The sequence below is a fragment of the Ovis aries genome, chromosome 7 (genome assembly GCF_016772045.2).
Source record: "Ovis aries strain OAR_USU_Benz2616 breed Rambouillet chromosome 7, ARS-UI_Ramb_v3.0, whole genome shotgun sequence".
NCBI lineage: Eukaryota > Metazoa > Chordata > Mammalia > Artiodactyla > Bovidae > Ovis > Ovis aries.
Window position 1 is genome coordinate 10610508 of NC_056060.1, and position 14503 is coordinate 10625010.

At 32.6% G+C, this 14503-nt stretch overlaps 1 protein-coding gene across 50 annotated transcripts in view; it reads left to right on the plus strand.

Moving 5' to 3' along the window:
- TENT2 (terminal nucleotidyltransferase 2) overlaps nucleotides 1–14503 on the plus strand; it is a 63944-nt gene that overhangs the window by 35572 nt on the left and 13869 nt on the right. For 45 of the 50 annotated variants that reach the window (XM_060418809.1, XM_060418781.1, XM_060418798.1 and 42 more), the window contains 2 exons: nucleotides 5094–5137; nucleotides 11738–11874. In XM_060418809.1, the coding sequence (XP_060274792.1) occupies nucleotides 5094–5137; nucleotides 11738–11874 (181 nt within the window). Of the gene's footprint in view, nucleotides 1–5093; nucleotides 5138–11129; nucleotides 11296–11737; nucleotides 11875–14503 lie in introns of those variants that run through there. The other 5 variants (XR_009601406.1, XR_009601407.1, XR_009601408.1 and 2 more) reach the window with 3 other exon arrangements.

The following is a 14503-nucleotide window of genomic DNA, read 5'->3' on the forward strand; positions in this document are numbered from 1 at the left end:
TATTACGGGTTTTTTAAAAATAATTTTTAAAATGGAAATGCAGTTAAACTTGATTATGGTGTCTTTCCTGTTGATCTTATATTCAGATATCATTTTAAAAGGTTTTTTCTAAGGCACATAAAAACCTTCCTACTTTCCTGCTTTGAACAAATGTTTTAGGTAATGTTACCCCTGGAAAACATTATAAAGAAGTTTCACTGTATTTTAAAATTTTGACAATTTACTATATTTTCTTTAGTATTCAAAGAACTTTCACCACTGTATTGTGGACCCATTGTCTTAAGCCAGATGAATGTTCAGAAGCCTGTGAAAATAAACTCAAGCACCATTCATGATGTTCTTTTTATTTTTCACTTGAGCCAGGAATTAAATTATTTCCCTTTTTTAAAAAATGATTTTCTTGTTGGTTTAAAGGAACCTTAATTTCTATGTGCTGTCATGGAGACTGGATGAAATACTTGATGTTAACGTAAGACCATTTACCAGTCGTATGTCTAGGCTGTGATGTGTTCTGGCTTAATGTTTCACAGTTTAGAAAGCAGTGCTGTAATAATATTTGTGTTTATACCCTTTCACTCAGTGATTTCATATCTAGAAATTTATCCTCAGATAAATAATGAGGGATGTTTATATGAATTTATATAAGGCTATTTTCATGGTATTTGTTGAAATAATAAAAGATTAAAAATAATTTGATTATTTAAAAAACCATTAATTTAATGGTTAAATTAATTATGATATATCCTAATATTAAATTTATATGAACACTAAAAGTCATGTTTTAAAGTTATTGAAATAGGAATCTCATGGTACGCTGTCATGCACAATAAAATACCAATTTTATTCAAAAAATAGTTGCTATGAATGTGTATATATTCATATGTATACAAATATTAAAAAGGTATATGCCAGAAATTTATCTGGGGTTATTTATAGACAGTCTATATATTTTCTTTATATATTACTTTACTTATAGATATTTTATAATATATATTAAGTAAGTATATTTTTAGCTGAACAATGAAATCAAATGAATTTTTTTCAGATTCTGAGAGAGACGTAAAATAGTTTAAATGGGCCAAAATTTTGTGATTCAGTGATGATCAGAAAGGTTGGATATTCTTTTAGCTATTTCAAGCTAATTATAAAATTTTTGTTGCTGAACAGTCTTGGATATATCCTAGTTTAATGATTGATTTGCCACTCCAAAGCGATTTGAAACATGATGTTGGCTGTTTTAGATGCTACTATACATATCACTAGTTAGTTTTGTTCAGTTTTATAGTTCAGTGTGAAACATATTACCTTTGATGCTTTTATAGTGAACTCTGATGCCCCTTAAGTTTCTTTTGTGGATTGCAGTTTACTTTCATGAAAAATGGAATTGTTTAGAAATAATTATTTTATAAAATATATGAAGAGTAATATGGTTAACACTTATGTGTTAGCACCTAGTGTCTATTCATTTTTTAGTTTAGTTGTGGTTTAAGCATTAGATTTGACTAAAACATACAACATGCGCTAACATTCACAATATGTGCCCTGTCCCTCCATTCTTTTGGGTTACATTAGAAATTTTAATTTGATTGCTTTTTTAGGAAATGTACTTTAATCACAGAGGCCCCATGGAGGTTTTGTAAGCAATAATTCAGATATTAGTGGGACTTCCCTGGTGGTCCAGTGGTTAAGACTCCACACTTCTGCTGCAGAGGACCTGGGTTCCATAACTGATTGGGAAACTAAGATCCTTCATGCTGTGCAACTTGGCCAAAAAAAAAAGACAAATTCAAATATTAGTATTTTACCAGTGTAATAAAATCATGTTAAAATTTTGTTTAGATTTTGTTAAATATATTTTATTCTTGACAGAGTGGTCTTATTTACTAAGGTGATTAGTAATTTATGGCACTCTAATCAGCCATTTCTAGGTATTTGTTAAAAGACATCAGCTACCCAGACATACTGTGTAATTCTGTACTTTGGCAGATTTAACCCCTTCCTCCCTAGAAGAAATTAGAGAGACTGAAATAAGTAATTGCTTTTCTTGTCATGCAAGAGTCTTCAGGTGTATTGAGCAGTTCTAGCTCTGCCACAGTTAACTAATTTTTGTGATTTTGGCCAAGTAATTCTACCTCGCTGGCCTTAATATTCATCTGTAACACTAATAGTTAGATTAGATGACCCTTAAGTTTCACTTAACTTTAAATGCTTTAATGTCTTTTCTGCCATGAACAGAGAAAGGAAATGGGTCCTCTCTATGTAGAAAGGTTGAAAAAGTTAACTAATGCATTTCCTAGCACAAATTTCAACAATCAGGACTGTAGCATGCCAAGCTCCTCTGTCTGTGGAATTTGGCAAGAATACTGGAGTGGATAGCCATTCCCTATTCTAGAGGATCTTCCCAAACCAAGGGATAGAATCTGGATCTCCTGCATTGCAGGCAGATTCTTTATTGTCTGAGCCACCTGGGAAGCCCCAGTTACAAACTACGTATGCTTGAAAATGTGACTCATGAAAGCATGAGGGAAAGACTCATTGAGAAGAGAGTTTACTAGCGATCTAATATTAAGAGTTAATAGTAAAGGCGAAAGTGTCAATTGGTTAGAAACAATAATATGAGTGAATGAATAGTCGTGGACTGTTTACCATGTTACCAGGTATAGATCTATCTTTGGGCATTTTAAAATTGTTCTTGCATTTTCAAAATTAGTGGTTGTTTAGTGTTGTTGAGGATCTGCTTTTTTTCTTTTAATTAGTGTAATCTTTGTTGAATTAGCATGGAACGTGAATGTGTATAAATTAGTGAAGGCCCGACAAGAAAGCTCTCATTCGAAATACAGGCAAAGTAAAATTGTATAGATTAAATCTGTTCAGGGTATTATCTATTGATCATATCTTTTAATAATAAACTTGTCTTATTTTGCTTTTGAGAGAGCAAAATATTATGACTTCAAAATAGATGTCATAATAGATGTTAAACAGAGATTCTTCCAGAATCTATATTGCTTTGGAATAAAATATTTGGAAAAACTACTAAATGTTTCGAGGTTACTATCAGGATAGCATTGATAAATAATTGCCAGAGTACATTAAGTGCTTCTCTAATGACTAGTATTTTTATATCTTTAAGGCAAGGATTTATTGAACGATAACCCTGCCCTCAAAAACTTCCACATTGCTTAGTTCTGAAGACTCTTTATCTATTGAAAGACCCTCTTCCAGTGGTTTGTGTTTATTTTTCTCTCCTAGCATTCTAGTTATGATTCTGTCGATAGAATGAGATAATATTTTTAAAAAATTTTCTACAGTCTTTTATTTTACTGGGAGTGTTCAGTGGGTATAGAATTTAGATTTCTAGACTTAAACTAATTTCTAGTAAGAGTTTTCAATTTGACGTCTGTGTTATAATGAAAATTATTAAAATGCTATTAAAATGTTAGACAAATACAGAGACTTTTAAGATTAAGTGACTGGGGCTTGAGTTTATTTGTAGGGTCTTCTAGAATTTGAGCATTTGAATGCCTTTAGGGAAAGAAAATATGTAGCCTTACTTCCTGAGGGTGATTCTGGTAAGTAATGAGTGAGTTTTTTTCCCCTAATATTCTTAGTCATATATTGTGAACGTTCCATACTATCATGGAAATTTATTCTAATTTTATTTTATTTATTATTTTCTAATTTTCAACTTGGGTGTGAAGTGTGATACAGAAAAGATATTTAAATAAAGCATCCTACTTTGTACTATGTGGTAAAAATTTATACATTTATAATCATAGTTGGGGACCATGTAAATTGATCATAATGGTTGATTTTGTGTTCATTAATGTATTCCAGTACTTATTTAAAGATTTTTGCCAAACAGCAGGTTAAAAGTGAATTAATGATTCTTTGTTACTGAATTTATTTAATTACTGTTGACCGTTGAACAGCATAGGTTTGAATTGTGTGGGTCTACTTACACATTTATATATATATATATATATATATATATATATATATAGAGAGAGAGAGAGAGAGAGAGAGAGAGAGAGAGAGAGAGAGCACAGTATTTATTACATGATCTATAATTGGTTGAATCTGTAGATTTAAAACCTCGGATATGGAGAGCCAACTATAAAGTTATATGCAGATTTTCAACTGTATAGGGGTAGGCACCCTAACCCCTGAATTCTTAAAGGGTCAGCTGTATATATAATGTATTTATAATTCTTAAGCACATAGTTTACTATGGAGTATTGTATTGGTCTTTAATCTTAAAGAAATCTTATAAATGTATTATTTGTATCTTACCATATTCAAGACATTCTTATATAGTAAGTGTTAAGCACTTTGCCTTTCGTGTTATTCCATTATAATGATGTGAAATTACAGTTAATGCATTTAATGAAGTTGGATTTGGGGAAAGCTATTGAAGGGTGAAGAATGGCAGTTAAAAAATACAGTGACATATGAAGATAGTGATTCTTTTGTATAAAATTTTATTTTATAGTGGATTGGTACAGATTTCCTGATTTAGATTTCTAAACTTTGCTGAGGTTTTCTTTTTTAAAATATATAAATGAAGCTGAAGATTTTTTTCAGTTTTTTCCTCAATAGATCAATTTTCTAAAACTATCTCAATTTTGATATTATTGTTAGAAGAAATTAAATAAGAAACAGGATAGAACTGTTATTCTTACGATGTAGTACCATTGGACTGTACTTTCAAAGTTTTTTTTTTGATAGTTACAACCATCTTAACAATGTCTGTTTAATATCTGTAGCACAATCCTTGTCTTGCTTATTTTGTGTGTGTGTCTAATGTTGGACCAAATGTGTGTCCATTTATTGATGATCTATTTTTCTAAAACCATGTAAGGAACATTGTTTTACATAGAAGCATACATAACTTATTAATAGACCTTAAAATGTCAACTTTGATATATTTTGAATTTTAATTTTTAGGGATCAGAGTTAATTTCACAAAATATGTGAAAACTGTTGAATTTTAACATAAACCCATATAGTCTTTTACCTGGGGGTAGCTGACAAATTATTGCTTTGTAAAATGAATTACGTGAATCACAGCAGCTTTAAACTTTTTCTTTTTATAGCCTTACCTGAACCCATCCTTCCATCCATCCAAAAAATTTACCCAGTAAGTGTTTCTTATAAATTATTATAATACCTGTTATGACAAGTATATGTGGAACTATTATGTGCAATATTATTGTGAATATAAAAGTAGAAATAGTTACCTTCTAAGTTATGATAATATTTCCTACATAGGCTGAGGTAAACATTGACCACTAGAATGTTAAAAATGTTTCATATAATTTTTTGAAAGTCTCTGCTATTTCATTTGATTATTAGCAGACAGTCTTGTCCTTTATGTTAATGATGGAACTTTTTGTATAACACTCATGATTATCATTAATGGGAATTAAATATACTTAGTTGGTGAAAGCACATTTGAACTCATACCAGCTTTTTCATGTTACTTTAAAATATAATTTTAGAACATTTCCTTAGTAGCTCAGAAGTTTTACAGCCTAACATACGTGTAATTTGAAATCAGGGGAAAAAATTTGACCTAGAGCCAGACATACTGGAATGTGAAGTCAGGTGAGCCTTAAGAACCATTGCTACAAACAAAGCAAGTTGAGATGATAGAATTCCGTGTGTGCTAAGAAGTTGAACAATTGGATAACTTTTTAATGTTTCATCTGCTCTTATCAAGTAACATTCTAAGAGGTAACGTACACTGTCCTTGTGTGTACATTATTAAGAATCCTGGTGAAGTTAATTAGAAACCCTCAAGAAATGAAGTGTGCCTACTAGAAAAAGTTTAATATATACTCAGTTTGAGTTTAGAGAAACCTAGGTAACGTACATATTAATAATCTATATGAATATTTTTTTTTCTTTTCTAGTTTTAATGTTCTTTTTTTTTTTTTCCAGATTTCATTGTTTCTTTGTTTTATTTATATAAGTCTTACCATTTCTGTTTTCCTCCATAGTCATTCTTGTTCCTGGTTTTTTGGAAATAATATTTAAGCTGCTTGCGTAGAATGTTTAACCAGCCTTTTAAAACCACATTTTTTACCTGTTAATTCATAAACTTTTAAGAATAGTTTTCTAAACTTACTAGTCATGTTGTATAGGAAACGTAACATCGCTGTTGAGTGATCAAAGTTTTTCAAAGAACATATTTTATATGTATGAGAAAATATAAAAAATATATTGACATATAATCTAAATTAAATGTAACATAATCTTTGATGATTGAGAAGTGGTGTTCTTGTTTTTGAACATCAGTTATTCTTGTAATGCTCACGTGTGAGGCGCTGGATAATACTGGTTCACTGTAAATAGAGTCTTGCTGCAGTGGGGGCCTCTCAGTTCATGGAGGGGTCATCTATGAGCAGAGACCATTTAACAAGAAGAACCTTCGGGGATCTGTCTCATCTTCCTCCTTTTAAAAATAAATTTCTGCTATGAAGAACTGTTATAATGAATGTATAGTATAGCTGGGTATCAGTATTTATGCTTTTTTAAAGTAGTATGACAAAGACGACTTCAGAAAGTGTAGAAATGTAAGTAACGTGAACTTTTGGACCTATTCTTGCACGTTTTCTTCCCTCTATAAATTATTAATTTTTTAGTTCATACTGAAAAGTCAAAGATAATGACTGGTTGTTTCCTATTTCATTATTGTCCCAACTTTATTGTTCTTTAAACACCTAGGTTTCAGTGTAGCAAGAGCTGCATATATTGTTCAGTATACACAGGATTTAATAGTTTTAACTTATCCTTTGAAGAATCTATTATTGTGTTTTGAAAGATGCTTCTGTGGAAATCTTACTTAAAATGCTGTGCTACCTGGAACTCTTTTTACTAATATAAATGCTGATTAAGTTTCAGTTTAATAGCATTATGCTGAGAAACAGAAGCATTACTTTTATGATAAGATACTCAAATTCTTACTAGTATATTCTGGTTTAAAGAGCCGCATTTTTATTTCTATGTTTCATTTTTCTAATCACCTAGCTTTCTCCCATCACTGGATCCTGATTTCTGTTCACATGCACTACCTCTAAACCTATATTCTCCACCCTGTTTCGCTAATAATCTTATTTCTACACCTGTAACTGGGAAATAGATTTCATACTAGCCCAGCTCCAAGGCTTTGCAAAGTATTAATAGCAAGCCTTGCTAGACTTAAGAATATCTTAACTTGCTTTCATGTGTGGTTACATTGTCCTAAATATTTAAGCCACATTACCTATACTATAAGATTGATACTTACATGGATAAGGACTTAATACCCACTTTTGCGCTCCGCAGGTTTTTTGTATTGTATGAAACCTGTAAGCCAATCAGTGGAGAATTTTTTTTGTTGGTCCATCTGATGGAGCAATTAAATTAGCTTGTTTCTTATTACTAGTAGTCACTATCATTTATTTATTATTTATTTTATATCAGAGGGCTTCCCTTGTGGCTCAGCTGGTAAAGAATCTGTCTGTAATGTGAGAGACCTGGGTTCGATCCCTGGCTTGGGAAGATCCCCTGGAGAAGGGAAAGGCTACCCACTCCAATATTCTGACCTGGAGAATTGCATGTACTGTATGTATATAGTCCATGGGGTTACAAAGAATCAGACACGACTGAGCGACTTTCACTTCCACTTATTTGTATCAGAACATACAACCTTTATATACAATATCTTCAGTCCTAAGCAAATATAAAGTATTCTCCTTAGAAAAGTTAGATGATTGATCCAAGCTGTTTAGTCACAAATTATGAATGCAAGAGCTGTTTTTTTTTTTTTTTTTTCCTTTATACTATGCTGCCTGGGGAAAGGCAGAATGATAGTAGTAGTCAATTTGTGTTGCTTACAACATTTTATTTATTTATTGTCTAATTGTTCCTATACAGATGTATTTGTATACCTTCCTTTAAGAAAAGCTGATATGACAAAATTTCAGCTTGTAGTTTGAGAATAATTAAAAAAACTTTACAGTGACAGAAAAACGTTCCTATTACTTTACAAGGGAAGAACGTTTTAAATTTTGAGCTTCTCTGATATAATTAAAATAGGATTAAAAATATATTCAATATATTATTTTTTGTCATTTTCATGTTTTTTTTCAAAATTTAGAAAATATTAATTAAAAAGTTAGTGTAATATTTCAATTCAGTTGTGATAGTCAATTATGAAAGAAAAGGATAAAACAGACATCCTTTATCTTTGAAAACTATATCACGATATATAGCGTTATTGATTATTACTTCTTAATTATTGACTTAAAAAAGCAACATCAGTGATAGAGGACAGAGTGTTTACTATTGAGTTAAATGAAGTTGAGAAGTTTAAATATATAAACTCAGATTAAGTATATGAAGGGATTTTTATTTTAACGTAAGCATTTTATGAGATTTACCTCACTTACGCCAAGTAGATTTATCAAGACAACTTATATTTGTTTCCTTCGCTAGTGATATCTTCCTATTTTCAAAAACCAAAGTTAATTCCAAATTAATATATTGAAAGTTGCTGGAGGTAACCATAGTGTGTTATTGTAGATGTGCAGTTAAAATAATGATGATGCCTGGCATATACTGAATAATTAATAAGTAGGTAATACTATCGTTACTTCTCTTTCCATATACATTGTATCATATAATTTGTATAAACAGCCCTGTGAATGGTATTTTCCTTGTATTATGGATGAAGGAGCTTAACCTTTGGAAAGCTTGGTATCATGGTTAAGTTCATGTAGCTAATGGAACAACAAGGTTTCATACCTAGGCCTGACTCCAGAACTCAGGCTCTTCACCACTTCATAATAGTACTTCTATTTTGTGTTAAATACTTTAACTCCTTTCAAAAGTTGGAAGATCTCATACCAGATAAAGTTTAAACGAAATTTAATTATCAATCTTTAATATACATCACTAGATTAGTGATAATCTGCGTATAGTTAAATCTTGGTAGAACTTCAGTGTATCATTTAGTTCTTTTTCTATTCACGTATAACTCCACTTAAATGCTCTGTATCAGTTATCCTTTTCTTTGAGATCTTAAACATTTCTTTCTAGGCTTCAGTAATTCATATTCTTAGAAGATTGTACAGCTTATATCTCTTTGCTTAGAGATGGAAAACAGTCATCTTTCATTTAAGCTATACGTTTCTTTAAAGAACAGTTACCAAGTAAACGAGTTAACCTGGTTTAATGTAGTCCAGAAAGTGCCTAATTGCCCACATTTTGGACTTTGAAGATTATGACGCAGCCTCAAAAAGTGATGGAGTCTGGCAAAAGGTGTTTTTCTTAGGCAGTTGTATGGACAGAAACAGACTTTTCAGATGTTTTTCAAGAGATTACTTATTTAAATTTTTCTTACTTTGGTATTGTGAAGAGAAATGGAAGATACGTATCTTCAGCATTTAAATATCATTTGGAAAATGTTTTTAGGAATTAAGTCATTGCATATTTGGGTATCAGAAGCCCAGAATAAGACAGAACCTTAAAAAATACTAAATATATTTTCTGTGTTAAAAAAATAAAACCAGGAAATATCGATAATCCAAAGGGAAACAGTGCTGTAAGAAACAGGTGTTATATTGCATTGGTTAAACTGTTTTCCTGTGGATTTAGATTGTAGTGTTATAGGGTGCTTGCATTTCTTTGGCTTTTCGATTACTCTTTCTGTGCTTTCTAATGCGTTAGCTTGAACTTTGCCCACCTTCATCCTAGCTGAAGTAACATACTCTATTTCAATACGTAAATGCAGTTGGGGAGCTCCTTTTAGAGAAATAACTTGGATGAAAATTTTCTTAAAGCAGAAAATCTTTCTGTAATATGAATGATTACCAAAAATGGGGATTACTTAAGGTTAAATAGAATTCCTTTTTACTTGTAGCTTCTTTTAATTGGAGCCTATTTGTTTGTTTGTTTGTTTGCATTTCTCCTTTAGTTCTCCCTCAGTAGGTATGATACGACCCTTTTTATATATGATCTTGAAAAAGAACAGTGGCGCTAAGAGAACACTGACCAGGGTCTTTCACCATTTTAATACAATAGGTCTTAGAACTCTATAGTTTTAATCTCACAATTACTGATGTCTTTCTTTAAGTTACTGAAAAAAATAGAAATTTTAAAGGAGGTTCAGAGTTTTAAACTTCAGGTGAGAAAATGGCTGCTCTGTTTCAGCGTCATTTTGTAAATTGAATGTTTATTGTGCTAAGTGCTAGAAATCAAAATTAATAAGCTTTCAGAGCAGAAATTGTTAAACAGTGACCCACTTTTCTTTTTCCTGTCATTTGAACTTATACTTTTTTGTTTAATTTGCTGGAGAATATTATTTAAATTATACACTTTTAAATAAAGTCCGAAGCCCAATTTTATGCCTAACAAGTGAGAGAAGAGGAAGAGTAAGTCAGGTCAGAGGCCTGCTCTTCCTTCTGCTGCTGCGAGTCAGTGCTTGTCGCCTACTCCCCCTAGGCTTTCTACTTGGGTCATAGACTGTAACAGTAAATCTGTTAGACATGTGAGACAAGTCCCACCTTTAGGAATGCCATCTTTGTGGATTGTGGTTGGAGATTTTTCTTCTGGCAGAAAGATAATCCCTTCTTGGTAGTTAAAATTATTGATAGAATTATGGTAATGGGGCAGGAGGAGATGTTTTTATTTTCTTGCCCCTTGTTTTTACTGATGTATTTTGAGACTACCATTACGTAGGTGCACTACGCTATTTCTCCATGTTACTGGGGTTACTCGGATTTTACTAATTCAGTTAATATCCATAAACCCAAGTTTGGTCTGTTGGGTAGTTGAGAACCTGAATGCATTTGTCATTCTCATGTCTGGTTAACCAGTTCTTCTTTTTGTTTAGTTGTTTTGTTTTTAAATCTGTTTCTACTTGGGTGGCAAAGGAGAATATAGAATATAGAATCTTAAAATCAGCCTTTTTTGAGGGCACTGTGAAAATTACCTGAAAAAGTATTTTCTAACATAATGGATATGTATTACTTGAGAAATTCTATAGTTCAGTTTAGTTTAGAGCCATAACTTGCTGCTAATAAGGGAAAGATCAGATACGAAAATGAATGCATTCCATAAGTACTCATTGGTGTTCTTTCTAATAGGTGACTTCTTTGGGCCTGGAATACAAGCACATGATATCCTTCTTTATGAATATTGTACTAAAAGGGAATAGCTCAATATTGCTTGCTGATTTATTTTTCAAGTTCATTTCGTGTTGAACATTATTTCTATTCCCTCTAAAATGTAACATACAAAAATGAAATAAAATTGTAAAAAATCTTAAAATCAGTGTCAGTACTATTTATCTCTTAAACTTTTATGACCTTTGTGAGAAATTTTAAGTGGCAGTTAGAAAAAGCTCTTACCTTGAGATATATTTATAAAGAAATCTGTATTTATTGGATGGAATCTTGGTATGTACTGTAAGGTTTTATTTATGAGTTAAAAAATCTTTTGCTACCATGAGAATTCATTTGGTTAACTGAGTGATATACCTCAGTTGAAGATTAGAATATCTTCGTTTTTTAGGTTCTTTCTGGCTTAGTCCATACATTGTTGAAATCTTTACTGGGAGAAAATCTTCAAACTTCCAAATTGCCAGCATAAAGAAAATTCTCTCTTCTCCAGACAGCCCTATGTTAGGATTTATAAGATTTTTGGGGTTGTGTTTTTCAATGGCCTCACACATTTTCCCTTTTCTTTTTGATAGGAATCTTTCAGTCCTTCTATACAGTTGCACCTTGTACATCAAGCGCCATGTAATGTTCCTCCTTACCTCTCAAAGAATGACTCAAACCTTGGGGACCTCTTACTGGGCTTTCTTAAGTATTATGCTACAGAATTTGAGTAAGTGAAACTTCAAATTGTGTATATTTGTTTTATAAGTAAATGCTACGAATTGGGTCAGAAACTGTATTGATCAATTTCATTGTTATAAACTAGTTCAGAAATGCATAGTTTATAAAATGTAATACCTAATGATAATCCTGTTTCAAGCTAATAAAAAAAATTATAGTTTAGTAAGCCTACTATTCCCTGGAGAAGGAAATGGCAACCCACTCCAGTACTCTTGCCTGGAGAATCCCATGGATGGAGGAATCTGGTGGGCTGCAGTCCATGGGGTCGCAAAGAGTCAGACACGACCGATTGATTTCAGTAGTGATCCCCTTTTATATTTAGCTGTCTCTTTACATAGTAAGACCTGAATAAATGTATTGGTCCTGTGTCAGTTCAGTTGCTCAGTCGTGTCCAGCTCTATGCGACCCCATGAACTGCAGCACGCCAGGCCTCCCTGTCCATCACCAACTCCTGGAGTCCACCCAAACCCATGTCCATTGAGTCGGTGATGCTATCCAGCCATGTCATCCTCTATCATCCCGTTCTCCTCCTGCCCTCAATCTTTCCCAGCATCAGGGTCTTTTCAAATGAGTCCGCTCTCTGCATCAGGTTGCCAAGGTATTGGAGTTTCAGCTTAACCATCAGTCCCTCCAGTGAACACCCAGGACTGATCACCTTTAGGGTAGACGGGTTGGATCTCCTTGCAGATGTTATATAATTTGGAATATACATTTTATAGGAACTTAAAATTTGTAATAAAAAAGCTAAAACAAACTTGGAAAAAGATGTAGTTGATACTAGATAATCTGGATAAATAGTTGTGTTTGTATGGTATATACATCAAAGAATACTTCTCATTTTTTTCTCTTTTGGTGAGAGTGATATGTAGACATGAACTAGTAAAGTGTATGATCGGGCTGGCCATAACTGGAAGTTTTTACAGGAGTTCTTAGTCCAGATAGAGTGGAATTAGGAATTGTGTGCAACTCTTCTGATCAGTTTGGGAAAGCTTGAAGGAGGGAATGAGAGAATTTAGGAGTGGTTAAAACATTAGAGGAGGAGAGTACAATAACCATAGGATACTGTTTTGGAAAGGTTTGGAGAAGGGAACAATAATAGTAAGAGTAATAAATTGCTGTTACTTGGTGGGAAAAACTGTTCAGAGGAGATCATATGCATTATCTCATTGAGTTTACATGAGTTGGTGTTATTTTATGCCTGTTTTTCCAGTGGGACATACAGAGAGGTAAGGAAACTGGTCAAAAATCTCACAGGTAGTAAGGGGAATATTTCAGATAATTTTGAATGCGAAATTCACTCTCTTGACAATGATACTTAACTGAAATGTTGATACTGTCTGCTGTCATACAGTAGTTTTGAAGAAACCTGACTCATATAAGATGAAACATGGGGCCTGAAGACGTAGTCTTTAAATTCCTTCAAATACACTTCCACCTGTTTTGTTTGTGTCTCCATTACCTTGCCTAGTGCCAGATAATTGGTACTTGGAAAATACTTGTTATAGAATCATTTTGAAGGATAAAGATTATGGATGTAAGTCAAAGATCCTTAAGGTGACTTAAAAATTACTGAATTAGGTTAATAAAAGGAGTAAGAAAAGTGCTAAAGGAAAGTAGTTCAATAAGAATGAAGTTTTAATAATCCAGGTTAAAAATGATTAGGACCTGAATATAAGTCTAGGCAGCAAAAATATAAAGGAAAGAGGAGCCTTCGATAATATAGAGGAAAGATTTAAGTCTATATGGGACATAAGAGAAGATCATTCTGAAGTTAAGACTTTTTTAAGATGTTGCAATGATAATAGCTAATGTTTCATGAATGTTTACCTAATGCCCTGCAGTATGCTGAGTGATTCCCATGATTATCTCATTTAATCCTCACAGTAACTCCCTTTCAAGCTTTGGGAATTTGTGAACTTTGTCCTCTGATGATACAGTTAGATAACCAGAGAACCAAGACTCAGATTCCAGTGACTCCAAAGCCACATGCGTAATTGTTAGACTGCATCAGCATATCTATGGTGTCATGTTAATTAGATATTGGGGAAAGTTTGTAGAGAGGGAAGAGATTTATAGACAAAAGGTATTTTTCTGCCATGTTGCATTTAGGATTAGAGCATCTAGGGAAATGCCTTGAAAATCACCTGCTTTTCAAGTGGAATGACTGAAACAGAATGATAGCCGTCCAGATTTGTGTGTTAGTTCGCTTTGAGCTTGCTGTGTGGTGTGGTGTGGCCCTAGCGTGCTGGTGCTTGGAGAGAGGTTTTGAGCTTTTAGATACACTTGTTATTACGATGCATGATTCAGGTGACCTGTTCATCTCCTGTTTGATCAGGTAGTGCATTGTCGTTTCATACCAGATATTTTCAGGAATTTGACGATAGGGAGCATAGCCAAGAGTGTAGTCATGGTAATGAACTAGGTGCCTGTTCTAGGAATTCTGGCAGCCATTAGAAGGGTTTGTAAGGATTTCTTCTGAAGTTTGAGATACTCAGTTAAAAAATTCCCTTTACTGAAAGACAAAGAATTAAGTTCCTGTGAAAGGATGCTAGAGTACATGGTATAAATTTTGCAGAGATTTTAATACAGTCATTTAAAATTGCTAAGATTTTCTTACC